We start from the raw sequence: 21,405 nt of genomic DNA, 5'->3' as shown, positions 1-21,405 counted from the left end.
GAGGGGTAGAGAGTGATGATGTGCAAGAATCTGCCCCAGTGTTAGAAAACTTTTATTTTAAATACTTTAGAAATCTCTTTCAGAGCAGTATAAATTAGTTCCTGTGTCAGGGCCCTCGTTCCCACATTTGCTTCTGGTGGCCCTGATGGGTTCGTGGAAAAGAGAGACCCCCAACTCCTGGTCAGTGGAACCCTTGGCCCCCGGCCTGGTGGGCTGAGCAGGCCCGTCTGGGGTTTGAGGTAGGGGAGGCTGAGGCCCCTGGGTTCCCACCGGAGGCTGGAGAACAAGCAGGTGTTTCTTTCCTTCACTGGTGAGTGGCAGGAGAAGGTCTCAGGCCTGCGCCCCAAAGCCGGAAGGATTCTGCTTCTGCCAGCGCCACAGATCTTCACCTGTGATGGGGGGAGGTGTGGGGTCAGGGTCCACGTCGGAATGCGGGGTTCCCGCCACCTCGGGCAGCCCAGGGTGGGCATGCCCAGACCCAGTCAGCCCCTTCCCAGCCCCTGAGCCGGTCGAGCCCCTGCCCCCACCATCCCTGATCTGTCCTCGTCCCATAGGCCTCTGGGGCCTGGCCAGGCCTGCCTTCCTGGCCTCGGGGGTCAGGGGTTAGGGCTAAAACTCACACATCCTGTCCAGCCCTAAGGCTGCTGTCCAGCCCAGCTCCTTGAGGGCCAGGCTGGGGTTGGCATAACAGGCAGCCACGTCGCCTTCCCGCCGTGCCACCACCTTGTATGGGATCTGCAAGAGAAGGGGCAGCGGGAGATTGGCTGAGCCGGCCCTGGCGTCGCCCGCCCCGCTGCCGACCAGGCTCAGGCACCCTGCGCTAACAGCACTAAGGCAGGTGGTGGAACCAGGCGGCGCTGGGATCCCCGTCAGGGAGGCTAGTGGGAAGGGCCCAGCTCACTGTGACGTTCCGGCCTACCTTCTGCCCGGAAGCCTTTTCCATGGCCTGGACCATCTGTAGCACCGAATAGCCCGTGCCCGTGCCCAGGTTATAGATCTGCCCAGGAGAGGAGAACGGGTTATGGAGGGGGTGGACCAACTACCCCTCTGGACCCCATCTCCCTCACCAAATTCGCTTCTCCCTTTTCTCCCTACCCGACAGCCACACTGCTCCTTCAGCTTCCTCAAGGCCGCGATGTGGCCCTTGGCCAGATCCACGACATGGATGTAATCCCGGACACCTGCAGAGGAGGTGGTTGGGTGTGGGGGTTAAGTGTAGCCTCTGTCGGACCTCCCTCTCCCCCTGGCTCCCCCTCCTGGATCCTCCTGGTCCTGGGCTCACCTGTGCCATCCTCTGTGTCATAGTCATTGCCAAAGACATTCAGTGCCTCCCGTCGCCCAATTGCCACCTGGGGTGGAGGTCAGGTCAGCTCTTTCCAGGCCTTTGGCACCAGTCGTACCCTTCAATCCTATGGCCACCCCCCTGACCTTCCCCTTCTTCCTTACCTGGGAGACATAGGGCATGAGGTTGTTGGGGATGCCTTGGGGATCTTCACCGATGCAGCCCGAGGCATGGGCGCCTATGGGGTTGAAATACCGCAGCAGCACTGCGTTCCAGGTCTGTGGGACACAGGTCAGATGATGGGGAAGGAGGCGCATGCTGTGCCCAAGCCCAATCCAGAGCTCTTTAGCTGCTTCCCCCGCCCCCAGGCCTAGTCTCTATCCCCGGAAAGCAGCAGGGGGTCAGGCCCACCCACTCCGTGCTGGGACTTTGGGCAAATCGCTGCAGCTTCCAGAGTCCTAGCTGGGGGTGTTCACGGGAGACCTTGAGTCCATGAGTGGAGCCAGGGCTGGGTTAAGCGTGCGTGCGTGCGTGTGTGTGTGTGTGTGTGTGTGTGTTGGGGCGGGGCGAGGGTACCCTCACCTTGTCTGCCCGGCACAGGTCCCGGATCATTTCCTCGATGAAGAACTTGGACTTGCCATAGGGGTTGGTACAGCCACCTGTGGGGTGGGCCTCATCCAGGGGCAGGTACTGGGGATTCCCGTACACGGTAGCCGAGCTGCTGAACACCAGGTTCTTCACCCCGTGGGCCCTCATGATCTGGTCACGGAGGAGAGGCGTCAGTGGCCTCTGCCCCGCACTTAGTCCCACCCCCTTACTCCTTTACAGGTAGAGAGGGGCTGAGGTTCGGGCACTCCCATTTATAGATGGGGAGACTGAGGCGGAGAAGTCAAAAGAGACACGTGTCCAAGGTGGTACAGCTTGGGCCCTGCCTGACTCTGCCCCCCAGGCCCTCATCTACCATGTCTGGCGTGGCCTGCCTGGCCGGGGCCTCCCGGTGTCTGTGTTCTTGCCACACGTCTCACCTCCAGAAGCTGAATGGTTCCTGTCAGGTTAACTCTGTAATAATCCAGAGGCTTCTGCACGGACTCTCCCACCGCCTTGAGACCCGCAAAGTGGATGACTGCCATAAAGTGATGCTGCAGGTGCAAAGCCAGGGTCAGAGGTGGCTTTACAGGCCCTGGCCCTTGGCAGGGCCCCCTGCCTGCCTGTCAAGCACTGACCTTCTTGAAGAGACGCTGTAGGGCTGCCTGGTCCAAGATGTCCATCTCCTCAAACTCCACAGAGCGGCCTGTCAGCTCCTGAACCCGCTGTAGGCTCTCAGGCATGGAGCCCCTTCCTGGTTGGACACATGGAGACCGTCAAAGGAGAAGACGGGTCCTGGGTTCCCAAGGGACTAGCCTGATGTGCACGCGCGCGCGCGCACACACACACACACACACCCCTAGTAGGTGGAGGTAGAACAAAAGGTTTTCCTTCCGTCCCCGCCCAAAGCCCTAGCCCCCCACCCCTGTGCTCACCACGGATGGCATTATGGAAATTGTCAATGACCACAGGCAAATAGCCGGCCTCCAGCAGTTCCAGCACCGTGTGGCTGCCGATGTAGCCAGCGCCGCCTGTCACCAGCACCTTCTCTGCCATCGCACCTGGCGCAGAACACAGTGTCAGAGGTGGTCGAGATGGCCCACTCAGGGCCCCCGACTAACGTCCGAGGGAGGCAGTAGTGTGTCTCAGCTAATAGGGTGGATCTGGAATCAGCCCTGGTCCGGGTCTGGACATCATCTCTTTCTGGCCTCAGGCCTTGGAAATCACTTATCCTCTCTGCCTCAGTTTCCATCTTTAGAAAAGGGAGTTTATAACTACAAACACGATGCAATCGTGTGAGGCGTACGTGAGTGATTTGAAACGCCCACAATGTGGCACAGGTGGGGAGACTGATGCACGGGCACCACAATCCTGGTCCCAATTTACCGGTGATTGAGAAGAAGAAACCTAAGGCCCCCAAGGTGTCTGGGGACTAGACAGTCCTGGCCCGAAGGACACACAGCCAGCAGCACTGGGACTCCCAAGAGCCCAGGAAGAGGTTCTGTCTGCTCAAATTCAGGCCTTCCCAGTCTCTCTGCCATCACTAGGTGTAAAGTGGCCCAGTGATTAATACCTCCCGCTCCAGGCAGCTCCCCTGACTCCCACAAGAGTCAGCTGGGAGGAAGCAGGAAATATACCAACTGGCCACAGGGTGGGGTCTTTTGCCAGGCCCACTGGAGCCCGACTCTGGGGCTGCAGCACCACAGTCCCGGAGTGGGCCCCACCCGCCCCAGGTCAGTCAGGCTGGCTCCGCCTCTACCAATGCATGCCAGGGCCAGCTGGGTCACTGCCCGCTTGGAGCTAAGGATGCCACCCAACTTTAGGCGGCACCGAGCCGGGTGCTGTAGACGTGGCCCTGGTCCCGACTCCACTGCCAGGTGTGCACCTCCGCCCTGAACAAACTCTGTGGGCAGAGAGGGGGAGTGGGTAGGGAACCCCAGACACTGAGGCCTTTCATTCGGTGTGGCCTGGCCCGCAGCCGCCTTCCTCCTGGCTGCCTCAGTCCCCCTCTGGGCTTATTCACTCCCACCCACTTGACTGCGCTCCTGCTGAGTGGCGGGCTCCTACCGGGCACTTCTGCATTTTTCTCCCTGTGTTCCCCCAACATCCTAATGAGGCAAGTGTTAGTGCTGGCACTTTACCGAGAAGGATACTAAGGTCAGAGAGGTCAAGTAATTTGCCCGAGGACACACAGCTACTATAGCCGCCCTAGAATCCGGATCTCCAGGTTCACGGCCAGCCAACCTCGCACTTCACCCTTCCCCCCATGGCTTCCCGCTGGACTCTGCTCCCGACGCCAAGACCGCCCCCGCCCCCACCCCGCCTCGCGGAAGCCCGAAAAGTGGTCGCGGAGGGGCCCCGGGAGGCAGGAAGGGTGGTGAGGTCGAACTCGCCCCGGACCGACGGAGTGACCTCGGTCGGATGTCGCCTCCTCGGTTTTCCCAGTCTGCAAAATGGAGGGGAGGAGGCGATGGGCGTCGGGCTGGGATGTGGGCCGTGGCTCCGAGGGGGCCGAGCTCGGAGCTCCCGGGTCGGGAATGAATGAAGTCGGGCCGCCCCGGCCAAGGCGGCGGGAGCTGGGAGCGGCACAGGCACGGGCGAGCCCGCCCTAGCGGGGCTCTGCCCGGAACGCGGCCCGGACCCCTGAAACCAACCCTCGCTCCCCGCAGGCCACCCGGCCCCTCGCGAGCCCTCTAGCCCTCCCCTCCCCCGCCCCCCCACCGGCATTCGCCTTGCGAACCTGTTCGGAACCTCGCGCCCCGCGCTGCTTCCAGCGGCGCCGCCTCCCGCGCTCGGCGCCCGGGTCCCTTTAAGAGCAGACGGCCCACCTGGTCCCGCCCCCTCCACGCCCCCAAGGAAACGTGTCACCGGGGAGTGCGCACTACGGGGCGCCGGGAGGCCCAGGGGCGCCGCGACATCTAGGCGCCTGCGCGGCGCGGTCCGGTCTGGTGTCGGAAGGCGGAGGGGAGGCGCGGCCTGGCCCGGGGAGCTCGGCTCCGGGTGCCCGGCGGCTGTTCCGCGGCGGGAGCCACAGGCCGAAGGCGGGGCACCCCCCCTTCCCACCACCCCCACCCCGCTCACCGCCCGTTCGCCAGCCTCTCTGCACGTGCCCCGCCTGTTCTTCCGAGCCAGCCTAGCGGGAAACCAGCGACGGCGTGCAGCCCAGGCCCTAAGGGGCGGCCGCCCAGAGGCCGCGGGCTCTGGGAAGTCTGGTTCGAGAACCACCCAGAGAGCTGGAGGGCAAGCGGAAGCTCGGGCGGACGCCGCAGTGCTCGCTGCACTCAGCACCCGCACGGACCACTGGGGACGGTCGGTCCGTCCGCACCGTGCCTGCCACAGTGGGCTAGAAGACGGTGTCGTGCTTCTGCTGAAAGTAGGGGCAGGGCTGGGGCACTGGGCGTAGAAGTCCTGACGACCCGAGCAAACAAGCCGTGCCCAGCCCGGAATGCCCTGGGCCCGGAGTCCAGCAAGGACGACTGACGACGGTAGCGCCAGAGCTGGAGCCCGAGGCGCCCGGACCCGCGCCTCCCGGCTCTCAGGGCCAAGAGCCTCAGAAACCACCTCTCCGCGGGTTTCTGGCCAGACCTGAACGAGCCCAAAGCCACTGATTTCCAGTCATTATGAATTTGGGGCCCGGGTGGGGAAACGGAGGAAACCCAGAGGCCAGTAAACCAGCTCAAAGTCTCCATTTTCCTCTCAGGATGCCATGTTGTAAAGGTGGTTTATTCCCCACCAGTCTCCCCCATTCGTACACACATCTGCACAACGGAATACCTGAATGCTTCGTGTCATTAAACCTTTAATTACATAAGCGCTTTTCGAAAATCATGCTCAGAGTGGAGATTTTCCAGAGATGCCAGAGTTGGCAGTGGCCACCAGAGAAGCTCAGCCCTGGCCCCCTCTGCCGGCTTGGGGAAAAACTCCACGCCCCTTTGCTCTACAGAGTCAGCGATGGCCCCAGGGCCATGGCAGGGTCAAGCTGTGTAGTGTAGCTAGCTGACAGATTTCACCCAGAGATGAGGCCGGAGCACCAGGGAATGGGTTCCAGGGGACCCCCAGGCATTCAGCTCCTGGGGTTGGGGGGGGTTCATGGGGCAGGGAGACCTACAGCCCCTAAGGCTTCTCACTCACACCTGGGTCTGGCAAGGAGGCCTGAGGCCAAGCAGCTCCTGCCCTCCTGCCGGAGCCCTATGTGCAGACCCCCCGGGAGGTGCCTGCTCCTGTGAATTTCATTCCCATTTCCATGTGCCCTGTCCGGAATCATTCACGTGTGCCCCTCTTTCCCACATTGTCCCCAGCGCTTGAGGCAGCAAAATGGCTCAGAGTTTACAGGTAGCCTGAGCCACTTTGGAGCAGGTTTTTCTGTTCAAGGCTTGGCAGATAAAGGCCCCAGCTTCCAGGAGCTTCTGGAGGTTCACACCCTTGGAGAAACAAGTGAAACGATGCACTAAGTCATGACCTGCCTTCAACACCCAGGGAAACAGACTGGACAGAAAGCTGATATTGAGAAAGTAAAGGTGAAGACAGACCGGGTCTTGTTCCTCTTATGGTGGGACCCCGACTGCCCACTGTATCCTTGTGCCATCGGGGGTTATCCCTGTGACTCTCCTTGTATGTGGAAATGGTTTCTAGGGCTGCCACCAGGGCAGGAATCTGGTCAGTCCTGTTCGGTACCCCATCTCCAGCACCCAGCACCGGGCCTGGCCTGCAGTGGTCAAAAACTCCATATTGAAGTAATAAAGACCACAGGCGGAGAGCTAGGACAAAAACACCAGCTCAAAGGGCCACCCCGGAAACCTCTGTTCATCACGGTAGCTCTCATTCACTGATGCATTCTATGCTCTCAGCCCTGGGCTGCACATTCTCCCATTTTCCCATCGAATCCTAACAGCCCTAGGAGACAGGTGCTGTTATCATCACCATTTCCTAGGCCCAGGGAGGTGAAACAATTGTCAGGTCACACAGCCCGTGAGTGACAGGAGTAGGTTTTAAACCGAGTTCTATCTGGTCCCAAAGCTCAGACGTGGTACTGCTTCCAACCCACCACTGAGGGCTCTTAACCGACTCTGATGGAGCCCCGGGAAGGGCTGGCTACCTCTGCCCTCATTCTGCCCGGAGTGAGACAACGGTTTGGGGGGAAAGGACTCAGGTAATGGATGTGACTCCTTTCAGGGCCCTGTCCCTACACCTTGGTGCCTCCTCCAACTGACCTGTCCAACTGAGAGCCTGGCCTTGTGGCCTCCATCAACCACACTCTGCTACCTCAAAAACATACAATAGGTGTTCCTGGGTGGCTCAGTCGGTTAGGTTTCTGACTCTTGGCTTTGGCTCAGGTAGTGATCTCACGGTTCGTGGGTTCAAGTCCCACACTGGCCTCCACGCTGACAACACAGAGCCTGCTTGGGATTCTCTGTCCCTCTCTCTCTGCCCCTCCCCTGCTCATGCGCACTCTCTCTCAAAATAAATCTTATATTGGAAAAAAATACAATAAAACATCCCTAACCCCCTGAAAGCCTTGCCCTCTTAACTGCCCTCCCTACCCCCCCCCCCCCCCAAAAAAAAACCCAAAAAGAAAAACAAAAAAAAAACTAAAAACTATCAGCTTCTGTCCTCTGGCTTCAGGGAGAGCTCTAGTCCGTTCAGGGTTGTCGCCACCAGGGGGCAGGCGTGCTTACCGTGTGAATGCCCAAGCCAGACAGCATGTAGACAAGGTCCTCAGTGGCCAAGTTTCCTGATGCCCCCTGTGCATAAGGACAGCCTCCAAGTCCGGCCACAGAGGCATCCACAACACTCACTCCCATCTGGAAACACAAGGGGTTGAAACATGGCTGTCACTGTGGGGACCAGGGCCCTACAAAGCCAGTCTTTGCAAACCTCCCAATCAACTGCTGGCTGAAATTCCACTGAGAGTTATTCTTTCCTTTGGCTAAAAATTCTGTTACTGTTCCTCCTCCTAGTTCATGGAACAGTGTGAATCTTTTTTGTGGACACTGTTTCCTCTACCAGGGGTATCATCCCTGGTTCCTTTCATGCTGGACTCCTCACCCTGAAAGGTCTCCTCATGCTCTTCCTGGACACAGACCTAAAGGAAGTACCTCCCACTGCTGAGATTTCAGACCCCTGTTGTTTACTGTGATTCATTTATCCACCCCTCCTTCCCTGCCCAAGGCTGTTCTCACTTCAGGTTGGACCTCTAGCCCCAGAAGGCCTTATCCCACAGCCCTGAGTCAGTACTGCCCACTTGCCCCTTTCCCTCTCCTCAAACCTCCCAGACCTTAACCTGGATACCCACAGTGGAGAAAACAGACCCAGAAAGTTACAGAGTCATGTGGCTTAGAGACGTGAGCTTCTAGGAGATAAGACAGAAAAAAAAGAAGAAAAAGAAAGGAGAAACAAAGGAAAAAAAAACAACAACCCAAAGATGGCCCAGGATTGCTTTAGCTAACATAAAGAAATAGGTCAGACCTTGACCAATGTGAAGGCAAGGTAGCTTGCAGTCAGGCACTCAGAACTCTCCTTCTAGGGCTGGCCAGTCCAGGGAATCCTTCTGGGCCAGCCCACAAGAAGCAAACCTCAAGGGAAACCCAGCCTGAGGCCTCAGTTCAATCTTCGGGGAACAGCATGCAAGGCTCCAGCGGAGTGACCTTTGCCTACCCCTACTTCCGGTCTCCTGGTGTGCTCCCCGGCAGCCCTGTGCACACTCCCCGGGCCAGCGCACGCGTGCTCCCTGAACCCCGCCTCAGCCTTACAGTGGAGGGCTGCCTAGTCAGCTTTTCACTTCCCTTTTCAACTGCTCACCTCTTCACAGCCTCCGAGCCTCATTCAAGCCTCTTCTGGCAAATCCTCTCTGGCCTTCCTGGCTGGGACGGAGGCCTTCCTCAGCCTTGTGCTTCCTCTCTTCCTGTGAGCTGTCATGATGCACGAAGGCTACCACAAAACTCCCTTGGCTGTCTCCCCTAAGGCCCTTTTAGGCGAGGGTCACATGTCTGTGTCCACAGTGGCCGGGCAAGGGCCCGGCACACAGGTAATCAGTGAGAGCTTATTGAAAGAATACATGAACCTAGCTGGCCTGCCACTATGCCCTTTAGGAGAAGGGACACAGGTCTTTCTCCCAGGACATGCCCTGATTACCTGCAGGGCCATCAGGGTGTTGGCCAGGGCCTGGCCATAGGTGTCATGGCAGTGGACGGCCAGGGCAGCCACGGGCACCTCATACATGACAGCGGACAGCATGTCCTTCATGATCCCAGGGGTGCCCACGCCGATGGTGTCCCCCAGGGAGATCTCGTAGCAGCCCATGGAGTACATCTTCTTGGTGATCTGGAGAAGCAAGCAAGCAGTACTTGGAGGACACTGGATTCTCCAGGTCCGGGGCCCAAGACTTCAGACGCAGGGATTCTTGGCCTATGCGGAACATCTCCACGTCCGAAACACTAAATTCCTGTCGCATCATAGGCCCCTTATGACTTTCTGGATGGCAGTGACAATAACCTTTCTCCTCATTAGGTTGCTGAGACGTGAGGGAGCAGGGCCAGCCGCTGGAGCAACCCCGGGGCTGTGACCCTGTGCCTTCCTCCCCGCCGTGCCTCAGACTTCGGTCCTTCACTTCCGACCTCCACACCCTGTGCCACAGCCAAACGCTGGACCCAGGACCATGGGTTCCTGTCATGTAACTTTATCCTCAGCAAGATCTGTCACCTCGTGGGTCTGAGGTGCTAGTTATATACTGTTAATAGAAGCACACAACCGTTTAAACTTTTAGAAGCCCATTTGCAAATCCCTAAAACCACTGAAAATCCAGGGCAGCGTGTGTCCCGCTTGAGGAGACGCTGCCCCACCCTGCACTGCAGAGAAGGCGGAGGGGATGACAGGGCCGGGGACGCAGGGGGCGCAGCGGACGCTCGGCCGAGGTGCGCCAGGGGGATGGAAGGGCGAGCCCCCGCCGCCCGGGCAGCAGGCCGAGGACGACCCGTGGGGACGGAGGCCGCAGCGAAGGAGCAGGCTCTGGCGCGACGGACACTGGTGGCTGTCCCAGTTTGCCCGCTCCCTGGCTGGGGGCGCCGGCGAAAGGCTGACCCTCCCGGAGCTTCCATTTCTGCTTCTGAGAAACGGCGACGAGCCTTTGTGGGCTGCGGTGAGGACTGGCGGGACCGGTGGCCGAGACGCGGCGTGAAGCCGCCACCCTCAGCAGGCACCTGCGCCCGACGCTCCCCACGCGAGTGGGGGCACAGCAGGTGGGGCTGAGACTGTGCGGCAAGTCGTTTAGTCTTCGTTTCCTCGCCTGAAAAATGGAGTAACACTAACACGACCAAATTTTCGGGGTGACTTTGAGGGCCAAGGGGCGTAAGCTCTTGGGTGGCTCAGACTCAGTTCCCACACGTGCTCTTCTCAGTGCTGACTTGGTTACTGCTCAGAGGACGCCAGGGACGCGGCCTCCCCAACCGCTGCAAGGAACCGCAGGCACCCCGGGGGAGGAGCCTCTCCACAGATCACCTCAATTATCACCAGTCCACTGACCAGACTGGGGCAGAAGGTGGGGGCTTGAGAGAATCCAAGCTGCACTGGGAGGCGGGCCTCCAGGAGCAAGTGCTGGGCCCTGCTCCCAGGGGGAATGAAGGAAGGAGCTGGGTGAATGAAGGACATCAGTGACCCACCAGGAAAGGGTGGTGAGGAGAACCCCAGGGGCAGGCAAGGGAGATGACCCTCAGAAAACCCCCGCCCCGATACACACACACACCTCAGCTACTTTAGCCGGGGAGATCTTCCCTTCATAGGGGCATCCAAGCACACAGGAGACATACCTGTGGGAGGACAGGGGAGGTATGGTGTCAGTTCCCCTCAGCTCCTTGGCCAGCAGAGCTGACGCAGGGTCGAGGGTTGCTGTTTCACATACATCCCTGAAGTGGGGCAGGTCAAACGTCTGGGTGAAAGGCGAATTCAAGGATGTGGAGTCAGAATGGTCATGCCGTGTCACGCCAGGAGGGGGCAGTGGAGAGCCAATGCAGGGAGGGGACTAAAAGGCGCTGTTCAGGAAGCTGGGGCTGCTTAGGCCTGAGGAGAGAAGCCAGAGAACAGGCGGGAGAAGCCGGGAGAGGGCAGTATGACAGGCCCCGGAGCCACAGGGTATGCGGCCCCTACTCACAGGTGGGGGCCAAGCACAGATGAAACCCAAGTAGGAACAGAAGGGCTGGGCTGGCCTGAAGGCCGAGGATCAGCTGCTCCGGTGAGCTGCTCGAGGATTCATACACTCATTTACTCAACTGGTATCTACTGAGTTGCCCACTAAGTGCCAGGCCCTGGGTCATGTGGTGAGCAAGACGCCAAGGTCCCTACCCTCACGGAGTTTGTTTCCAGTTAGGGAGAGAGCCAATAAAAGGGCAACCCAAGGGGTGGATGCGATCATCTCTGAGTGACTGCTGTGAGGGGAAGAACGGGGAAAGTGACAGGAGCAGCTACAGGCGGTCCATGGCAGCCTGGGTGGCCCGGGGGAAGGGGGGGGCAGACCTCTGGGGCCCGTGATGTGGGAGCTGGGGGTGGGGCAGGAGAGCTGCTGGAAGAGCATTCCAGACAGAGAGAAGAGCGGTGTGGAGGCCCCAAGATGGAGGAATGGGGGTGTTCAAGCCACAGAACAAAGGACAAAAACAGCCAGGGCTCACAGAGCAAGGGGCAAAGGGCAGCCTGTGGCTGGAGAGGTGGGCACAGGCCTGATCATGGCGACTTGCAAGCTGTGGGAAGGAGGCTGGGCCTCTGGACCTTGGTGGGCTTCCGTTCCCACCTGCCCTGTTGGAGCTAAGGCTCCACTAAAACCTTAGAGTCTAGCACACTTTTCTGCATGTTAGAGGCATAACAAATGTTTGCTGGATAAACAGTTTCTGCCTCAAAGATCTCAGTGCATTTTCCCAATTCCATTGCCTGCCTTGTTCTCCAATCACTGCCAAGCAAGGCGAAGAGACAAGATATGCTGGGGAAAGAGCACAAGCTTGGAGTCAGGCAAACCCCACGAGGCCCTGCTTCCCCATCCACCCATCCACCCATCCACCCATCCACCCTTTCCTTCCTGAGCACCCCCGAGCGCTGGCCCTGGGCTGTGGGAGGGAGCCCACCAGGGACTTCAGGATGTGGGCTCTGCCCTCACGGGGAGCATAGTCTAGCGGGGGTGGGAGGCGGGGAGAAGCTAACACGCAGCTAAGTGTTATGTCAGAGGATGTCTGGGGGGCCATGGGAGCCTGGATGAGGGGCACTAACTCCAGTAGGGGGGACAGAGAAAGTTTCCTGGAGGAAATGGCTTCCCAGAGGGGATGTGAAGGGTGAGCAGGAGTTAGGACGTAGGAGCAAGAGAGTTCAGTCTATGGAAAGCACATGGAAAGGCCCAGAGGCCAGACAGTGGGAGCATGTGACACAAGGAAAGAAGCCGCAGTTGGACTGAAATGCAGCGTACAGAGGAAGTAGGGCTGGACGGGGAAGTGAACAATGACGTTGCAGGGAGAGACAGGGTCTTGTAAGCCTGCTGAGAAGTCCAGGGTTGGGAGTCACTGAAAGGTTTTAACCAGGGAGTGAGGTGATCGCTTCTGAAAGAACACTCTGGCTGCAGTGTGGACAGTTATGTGGCCTCATAGCACTCCCCAGCCTTCCTGAGCCAGTTTTGTCATGTGGAAATAGGGACAATCTTCCTTGCTGAGTGACTGTGAGGTCAGTTAGATAACACATGGACAGTGCCTGGCACTCCTGCCGTTAAAGATGTGATGTTGGGGCGCCTGGGTGGCTCAGTCAGTTTAAGCGTCTGACCAGCTCAGGTCATGATCTCACAGCACAGTTCTGTGCTGACAGCTCAGAGCGTGGAGCCTGCTTCAGTGTCTGTGTCTCCCTCTCTCTCTGCCCCTCCCCGCTCACACTCTGTGTCTCTCTCAAAAATAAACAAACATTAAAAAAAAAAAAGATGCGATATTGGAGGGATGCCTGGGTGGCTCAGCTGGTTAAACGTCCAACTTCAGCACAGGTCATGATCTCATGGTTCATGAGTTCAAGCCCCACGTCGGGCTCTGCATTAATGGTGAGGAGCCTGCCTAGGATTGTCTCTTTCCTGCTCTCTGCCCCTCCCCTACTTGTGTGCGCACACATGCTCTCTCTCTCAAAATAAATAAACTTAAAAAAATACATATGAGGTTGGAGACCTAGAGGCCGAGGGGATTCTTCCGACACGTGAGAGGAGAGGGTGGTGGAGCCAGGATTAATCTGGCCTCCGCAAACCCCAGTTAGTGTCCTGTCCTGATGGATTCCTCTGGTGACCTGCCCACAAAACCAGGTTTGGAGAAAGCACTTGCCAGGATTTCTTCTGACCACATCTACTTGAGGAAAGATGGCTAGGTATGGAGTGTGGGCTGCCTGCACCCAGGATAAGGAGTTTGTGGGGAGGAGGGTGTGGAGTCAGAGGCTGGCCCCATTCCAGAATGGTGCCGAGGGAAAGGCACTGATGTGGTCTCACTCACCCGCGCACAGGGATACCAGCGGCCCGAGCCGCCCTCAAGATTTCATCAGAGCGCTGTAAACTCTCATCAATGGAGCAGTTGGTGTTCTTCTTAGTGAACTGCTCCGAGGCAGCTCCAAAGATGCTCACTTCCTTGGCTCCAGCAGCAACCTGCCAAGAGCCGGGTGAGCTCCTTTCAGCCTTTTTCCCTTCGAGGAACACCAGCGTGGCAAACACTCTGGTCTTATGGCAAATTTTATAATATATGAATATTATGGGTTGAATTGTGTCCCCCCACAAAAGATTTATAGAAGTCCTAATCCCTACTACCCCAGAACATGGTTTTATTTGGGAAAAGGGTGGGTGTATAAGTAATCAGTTAAGGGGCGCCTGGGTGGCTCAGTCGGTTGAGCGCCCGACTTCAGTTCAGGTCATGATCTCGCGGTTTGGGGGTTCGAGCCCCGTGTCCTGCTCTGTGCTGACAGCTCAGAGCCTGGAGCCTGCTTCGCATTCTGTGTCTCCCTGTCTCTCTGTCTCCCCCCGCCCCCCCCCCCACACTCTGTCTCTCTCTCCTTCAAAAATAAACAAACATTAAAAAAAATTAAAAAAAAAAGTTATCAGTTAAAATGAAGTCATACCGGTCCCTACTTCAATAGGACTGGTGTCCTTCTAAGACGGAGGCCACAGAGGAAATGGCCGGTGAAGACGGAGGCAGAGAGAACAGAGTTGTCCTCCCAGTCCTCAGAAGGAACCAACCCTATTAACACCTTGATTTCACACTTTTGGCCTCCAGAGCTGTGGAGAATACATTTCTGCTGTTTTAAGCTGCTTAGCTTTTGGTATTCTCTTGTGGTAGCCCTAGGAAATTGACACTGTGAATTAGATCTTCATTTAAAAAGACACCACCATCTGGTGTGCCTGGGTGGCTCAGTCGGTTAAGCTTCTGCCTCTTGATTTCGGCTCATGTCATGATCTCGCAGTTTTGTGAGTTCGAGCCCCGTATCAGACTCTGCGCTGGCAACACGGAGCCTACTTGAGATTCTGTCCTTCTCTCTGCTTCTCCCCTGCTTGCACTCTCTCTCTCTCTCAAAAATAGAGAATTAAAAGCTTAAAAAAAAAACCCACCACCACCCGTGGCCTTCCCCCAAAGGCCAACACTATCACTGCCATCACCACCCTGCAAATCACCCTGAAGGACAGTTTTCTGCCTAAATTCAGAATCAACATCCCCAATGATGCTTTTGTCCTAACTTGTAAGAAAGTTAGCAGATACGAGCAACCACTGTGGGGAGCACGATTCCCTTTCTCTAAAGAGGAAACGTGTATTAACAAGAGCTAACATTTATTAAGCACTTACCTTCTACCAGGCTTTTGCTAAGCAATATAGGTGCATTCTATCCTCTGAAATCCTCCCAGCATCAGGTAACTATGATTAGCCCTATTTTACAGGCCGAACCTGAGGCTCAGAGAGATTAAGTAGCCGGTAAGATCAGAGAGCTGGGGGTATCAGGGCCCGGTCTGTCTGACAGTGCTCATCGTTACTGGAGAAAGCCCTTCAGACAGACATCCCACAACAGGAACTGGGGCTCAGGGACAAGACAGGGACCGATGCGGTCTATCTCATTTCAGAGGCCCCCGCCATCAAGCTAGTCTCTTACCGCTGCCTGGAAGCCTTTGATATTCGGGGTCAGGACTGGGTAGTTGATGCCAGGAAATTTCTGGATGCCCTTCAAGACTTCAGCATTGTCAGCCATCTGGGAGCCAAAGGAGACAATGCCAGGTCACTGCCAAAGGCAGGCAGAGAGCTCAGGTACAGAAAACGTTTTTATCACAAGATCTTTGTTGTCCAGAACCCCTGGAAAAGAAGTCCTTTTGCAGAGCCGCGTCTTCCCAGGGCTTTACTATTTGTTTTGCACTGGTGGGCCAGAAGGCTCCTCGGTGCAGGTAATTCCCCCAATTTCTCCATATGGCTAATACTGTCAGCTTTACATAAGCAGGAAAAGCAGCAATGACGCTACCAGCCATTTAATGAGAACATACTCTGTGTTATTTACTACTCAGGTAAACAGGATCTTTCTTCCCACTTGACTGTTTCTGTGAAGCAGCAGTTGTCTTTCCCTTTTACAAACACAGACACCACATCTCTAGACAGGTCTAGAGATTCTCGACTTCCAGAGCCAGAAGAGACCTGAGAGGTCACCCTCAACCTGGAGAAGGGAAGACCTCACCAAGATCCCCAAGCCAGGAAGGGGCAAACCTCCTCCTTATGTTCCTGTGCTGCCCCATGCTACTAGAAGTCACCTGAGACCAAGCCAGAGATCAGGAGACCTCTGTTCCCAACCTCTACCTACTTTCAGGGCAAATGCAAAACTTCACACCTCTTTCATCTGAGAAATGCCTGTTACTGAGGGCTGGGGCTCACCTGGGGAACCCACTTGGGGGACACAAAGCTGGTGGCTTCTATAACAGGGAGTCCTGCTTCAGAAAGCATGTCTATCAGCTTGATTTTTGTAGGAGTAGGCACAATATTCTGTAGAGGAGACAGAAACACCAGAAAAGACAGGTTAGCAAAGCTGGGAATACAGTGGTCTCAAAATGCAGTGCCCGTTAGTTCAAAGCTCTGCTTAAAGCATGCACTTCACTATCTCAACTTCTAAGCATGAATGAATTCACACGTAATCCTTGCCAGTAGGTGGGGTACATCTTCAAGTTCTACAGATAGCATTTTGCAGTGGAGGCAACTTCTCGCCTGAAAAGGTGTAAATATTTACATGGAAATGATAATTTTTCTGCCTTAAAGGCTTTTTCTTAACTGTTAATTTATGAACCCATCATAAACAAATTGAGATCAATGTGCGATGGCTCGAAAGGGCAGAGATGACTAACTCTCTGGGTCCTAGGAGATGGGGCCCCTAAAGTATCACACTGCCTCCTTTCCCACCTCCCAACTGGCTCAGGGCCTCATCCTCACATGGTCAGCCTGCTGCTTCTTTCTTTCCCTCCCCCACCACGCCTAGTGGCTCCACTAGGTTCTATGGCTCCCCCTTTCCAAACCCACTATCATTGTCCCATGTATATTACGGCATGGTCTCACTCTACCAATTCATCCCACATGGAATCCTTCCAAAACAGTCTCTATTGTTCCACTCTCCTCTCAAAAGCCTTCTGTGGCTCCTTAGTACTTACAGGCTTAGGTAAAAAATCCAAGAACTCAGTCCTTCTCACCAGGCCCGTCCACCCCAACCCCCTAATTTCTCTCCCATTGCTTTACCTTAATTCATTCCATAATTTTTAAGAGCCCTCCATGTTCCGGGGATTGTGCTAGGTGCTAGGGAGACAGCAGTGAGCAGAACAGAAATGATTCTGCCCTCACAGAGCTTACAGTTTATTGTCAGAAATGAGCTCTCACTATTAAAACTTGGCTTTTCAAAAAGAAGAAAGAAAGAGAAAGAAAGAAAGGAAAGGAAGAAAGAAGGAAAAAAAGACATTTCTGATTGAAAAAATAATACATGATTATTTCAAAAAACATGCCAAAACCAGAAGAAAACCATCCTTAAAATCTCCCAGAGATAACAACGGTAACACCCTGATAATGTAGCTTTCTAGATCCATGTAATCCAATACATTAAACACTAGCTATATGTGATTATTTAAATTGACATTAATTCAAGTTACATAAAAACAAACTTTCAGTTCTCCAGTCACACTAGTCACTTTTGTTTTTTCTTTCTTTTCTTTTTTCTTTTCTTTCTTTCTTTCTTTCTTTCTTTCTTTTTCTTCCTCTCTCTCTCTCTCTCTCTCTCTCTCTCTCTCTCTCTCTTTCTTTCTTTCTTTTCAATGTTTACTTATTTTTGAGAGAGAGTGGGGGCACATGTGTGAGCAAGGGAGGGGCCAAGAGAGAGGGGGACAGAGGATCTGAAGCAAGCTCTGTGCTGACAGCAGACAGCCCGATGCGGGTCGTGAACTCACAAACCATGAGATCATGACCTGAGCCAAACTCGGACGCTTAACTGACTGAGCCACCACAGCACCCCACGTTAGCCACATTTCAAGTGCTCGATAGCCACATGTCCAGCACAGCTCACATCTACGACGTTTCCATCTTCACAGAAAGTTGTACTGGACAGGACAGTTCTAGACTCTTTTCTAGGTAGATGTTCCCACACACATATAAACTTTTTTGGTTCTTACGTAAAAGTGTAAGATTAAAGAATATACATATTATCTTATCATCAGCTTGAGTCACTTAATATACACCTACGTTAGTAACAACTTCATAATCCATTTTATGAAGTCATTTAAGTACTTGATCTAACATTCCCCACACTGAGCATTTAGGTGGTTTCCAACTGTCCTGTTGTTACAAGGGGGTTGGAAGGAACATGTCTAAGGCTAAATCTTTGCATGTGGCCTTCATGACTTCCTTTGAATAAGTCCCCTTGCGTGGAATTGCTGGATAAAAGGCATGCTCTCACCTTCACTCTACTCTCCTGTGGTCTGCCCCACTGGGCCTTGAGATGTTCCCCCTGGGGACACCACACCTGTCGCTCCACCAATTTAGATTGCTTTACCGTCACAGGTGCCCGCCCGGCCTCCTGGACTTTGGCTGGGACAATTGTGTCTTGCATAGCTCTGTCTGTCCCGGCCGTGCCCACCACAGGGAACTCTTACTGCTTGAAAAACCTCTTTTGGATGATTTCCATCTTTACCTTTTCATTTTGTAGTCCGTCTCGGGCACCAACTTCCACAATTTTCACTTGCTTTGGGAAAGTATCCGCAGAAGAGGTGCTGACCTTTGGTTTAAAAGAGGAAACAAAAAGTAACCAGAAGAGATTGTCCCAAGTCCCCGGGGGGACAGAGCTAAAAGAATGGATCCACCTTCACTGAGACAAGAAGCAGTATTTCTCACTGAACAGTAAATATTTCTCACATTTGGTTCATTTTGGAATTGAGAACAAGAAGAACAAAAATGTTTCACTGAGGAATGGGCAAGAGATTCATGCTCCTAGTAAAAGTCCGTTTCCAACTGTCTGTCAGCGGAGCATTTAGGTTGTTTCTTACACAAACCTATTTGCCCCTCCTAAACTCAGAAGTCCCCAAACAGAACTAAATTCTCCTGAAGCCCCATCTGACTTCACACTTTCTCAGTAAAAATCATCACATACATTCTACTGCTTAAGCCAGAAATTTGACTCATCCCCTGACCCCACTCACCGTGGGCTAGAAGGTTATCATTTGGCTCCTGCTAATCCCAGTGAACCCATTACTTGTTCCCACTGCCCCACCTTCCCCAGTGGGGTAACTACACTGCAGTCCCAATGGCCTTCCTCCCACAGCAGGGCCTCGAGGGTTACTGTTCCCTCTGCCCAGAATGCTCGTCCACATCTGGCTCCTTCTCACCTTTCAGCCAGATGAGCCATTTCTGACCACTCTTTGTAAAGCTGCCAATCCCCTCACCCTCATCATTTTCCGTATCAAAACAGTGATTCCTTCAGAGCACTGCAAATAATGCCCACTCAATGTTTCCCCCAGTAGAATATAAGCTCTATGAGGCTCAGTCTCGACCTCCACTCCATCCCTTGTGTTTGGCACTGTGCTTGGCACACAAAGCAGGCACTGATTAAAAAGTTACTGAAACAACAAATAAATGCATGAAGGGGCATAGCTGCCCCAGAGGAGGGCAATTACTAGGTATGGGGAGTAGTTAGTCTTAGACTTCGTGGGGTTGGGGGATAGAGGAGGACTTGTTCTGTTAGTCATAGGCTGGGTGATGACAAGGAAGGGTCTTGAGGGGAGAGGACACCAACAGCTGAACACATTAAAAAAAGTCCTTGAGTCTCCTCCATTTAAAGTCTGCCCCAAATCTTCCTCTCCTTACCACCAAGTAATAGGAGGCTTTTCTCCCCTCTCTTCTCTGTTCTTCTTCTTCTTTTTTTTTTTTTAATTTTTTTTAATGTTTATTTATTTTTGAGACAGAGAGAGACAGAGCATGAATGGGGGAGGGGCAGAGAGGGAGGGAGACTCAGAATCGGAAGCAGGCTCCAGGCTCTGAGCCATCAGCCCAGAGCCTGACGCCGGGCTCGAACTCACGAACTGTGAGATCGTGACCTGAGCTGAAGTCGGACGCTCAACCGACTGAGCCACCCAGGCGCCTCTCTCCTCTGTTGTTCTTAATACTACAACTCTTCAAATTAACTTCGTGTTACCATAATTAATCTGGATAAACATACTGCAATGAGGCCACGGGAGAGAAGTGCATTGGGTAATCTGCTGAGGATCGCCAACTCCTGAAACCCTTAAGGAAGGAAACATTCCCTGCTATGAATCAGCTAGAAGTTGAACAACTCACCTGAACTGGCCTTGCTTTTATTTATTTATTATTTTTTTTTTTCAACGTTTATTTATTTTGGGGACAGAGAGAAACAGAGCATGAACGGGGGAGGGGCAGAGAGAGAGGGAGACACAGAATCGGAAACAGGCTCCAGGCTCCGAGCCATCAGCCCAGAGCCCCACGCGGGGCTCGAACTCACGGACCGCGAGATCGTGACCTGGCTGAAGTCGGACGCTTAACCGACTGCGCCACCCAGGCGCCCCTAATTTTATTTTTCAAGTTGGAAGTACCATCTCTACGCATTAATAATTGGTAGGGATGGGTGGCCTAGCAGACATTAGAGTGGTTTTCCCAGGGGCCCACTGCCAAGACAGTGTAATTTTCCCCACCTTACTCTTCTAACTCTTCCTAAACAATCTAAGGCAAAAATAACACAACTGACTTATCCCTTACTATGACCTAAAACAATGTCAAATGCTTTACCTACATTTTCCTTCCACTCCAAAGAACCCTGAGGTAATGTTTACCCAAGTTATAGACGAGAAAACGGAGGTTTAGAGAGTAAATAATTGTCACTCAATTTAGAAAGGGGCAGAACCACTGGGCACCAGAGCTCTAACTCTAACCAAAACAATGTATTCAACCCCTTATTCAACTAGGTCTCCGACACTTTCCCTCCACTCACTGAGCAGGAACATCAGGCTCGAATATGCCCAAAGTACGATTCCAAGGGAATCACAAATAGTCTTACGCGATCCCAGTCCTACTTGGCACGCTAGGATGGCTCTCCAAGCGTCCCCAAGCGCAACCAGAGCTGGCAATGCCGGCGGAGGGAGGGCGAGGGTCTTGCTTTCTCCGCTCGGAACTGGAAGGGTATTCGTGATTTTCGCTACTGAGAAGCCTGGCAAGGTCGGAAGCTCGGAGGGACGAGGTGCTAGGGTCGCCGGGAAGAGGCCCAGATCTCCATTGACCCGGGCAAATCGTTCCCTATCTCCGGGCCTCAGTTTCCCTGTGCCCCTCAAGGGACTTGGGCGGGACAAAGAGGATCCATGACTCCAAGACCCTCCTCCCGACGGTGGCCTGAGGAGCTGTCCGGCTTCGGCTCTCAAAGAGCAGCCGCCACGGGCCAGGGCCCCGAACCCGACCGTCACGGTGCCTGCAGGGCCACCCCTCGGCGGGCCGGGGCACTTACAGCCCGGAGAGACGCCAAAACCATCAGTCTCCGCGGCAGGACCTTCCTCATTGTCGCCATCTTGGCCCAGCTTCCCTCGCGGACCTCGGCTGAGTCTCACGTGACCGCCAGCCGCCAGGTGGGCGTGCCCCTGCCTTTGGGGCGGGGCTTCGGGTGCGGCGGAATGACACCCTCAGCTGACCCTGTTTCCAGTTTGTTTTTCTTTCTTCTGGCCTGCTGTTCCTTATCCATTACGTTTTCTGAGTGCCTTCTACTTGCCATGGCGAAGTGAGGCTAGGACTATAAAGATGAACAAAAATTAATCAAGGGGTTTGGAGTCTGGGAGCTGTAGGAAGACATTAATAATCACATAAATAGTTGCATAATTACTACCTTTAGCACGAATACCCTTCCAGTTCCGAGTGGAAAGTAATAAGATGAAGCATTACTATTTGCCATGCTCAGGTCTGAGTTCTTTGCACGTATTAACTCTTTCATCACGACATCCCGGACTCAAATGCAGGCAGTCAATGAGAGAGACAGAGTGCGCGTGAGCATGAAACATCCTTTGA

General features: G+C 54.4%; 2 protein-coding genes across 6 annotated transcripts; both read right to left on the bottom strand.

The window, feature by feature from the left end:
• Positions 1-34: 34 nt before the first annotated feature.
• GALE (UDP-galactose-4-epimerase) lies at positions 35-7,666 on the bottom strand. 3 transcript variants are annotated; one of them, XM_047873053.1, is made up of 11 exons: positions 7,543-7,666; positions 2,803-2,928; positions 2,506-2,621; positions 2,308-2,421; positions 1,865-2,041; positions 1,447-1,560; positions 1,283-1,349; positions 1,096-1,181; positions 920-997; positions 621-735; positions 35-389 (listed from the first exon to the last, which is right to left on the bottom strand). In XM_047873053.1, exons 2-11 carry the CDS (start codon positions 2,921-2,923, stop codon positions 331-333), a joined length of 1,047 nt encoding a protein of 348 aa, XP_047729009.1. In that variant the 5' UTR covers positions 2,924-2,928; positions 7,543-7,666; the 3' UTR covers positions 35-330. The 3 variants fall into 3 exon arrangements, with proteins under 3 accessions (XP_047729009.1, XP_047729008.1, XP_047729010.1); XM_047873052.1 differs by lacking the exon at positions 7,543-7,666 and adding an exon at positions 4,608-4,832; XM_047873054.1 differs by lacking the exon at positions 7,543-7,666 and adding an exon at positions 4,280-4,543.
• HMGCL (3-hydroxy-3-methylglutaryl-CoA lyase) lies at positions 5,650-20,946 on the bottom strand. 3 transcript variants are annotated; one of them, XM_047873056.1, is made up of 9 exons: positions 20,855-20,946; positions 18,041-18,124; positions 15,754-15,861; positions 14,990-15,085; positions 13,354-13,502; positions 10,605-10,668; positions 8,999-9,187; positions 7,543-7,668; positions 5,650-6,288 (listed from the first exon to the last, which is right to left on the bottom strand). In XM_047873056.1, exons 1-9 carry the CDS (start codon positions 20,912-20,914, stop codon positions 6,187-6,189), a joined length of 978 nt encoding a protein of 325 aa, XP_047729012.1. In that variant the 5' UTR covers positions 20,915-20,946; the 3' UTR covers positions 5,650-6,186. The 3 variants fall into 3 exon arrangements, with proteins under 3 accessions (XP_047729012.1, XP_047729014.1, XP_047729013.1); XM_047873058.1 differs by lacking the exon at positions 20,855-20,946 and adding an exon at positions 20,348-20,821; XM_047873057.1 differs by lacking the exon at positions 20,855-20,946 and adding an exon at positions 20,414-20,821.
• Positions 20,947-21,405: the final 459 nt, after the last annotated feature.

The sequence above is a fragment of the Prionailurus viverrinus genome, chromosome C1, assembly GCF_022837055.1.
Source record: "Prionailurus viverrinus isolate Anna chromosome C1, UM_Priviv_1.0, whole genome shotgun sequence".
Classification (NCBI taxonomy): Eukaryota; Metazoa; Chordata; class Mammalia; order Carnivora; family Felidae; genus Prionailurus; species Prionailurus viverrinus.
Note: the sequence above shows the minus strand (reverse complement) of the source record. Positions and strands in the feature narration are given on the sequence as shown.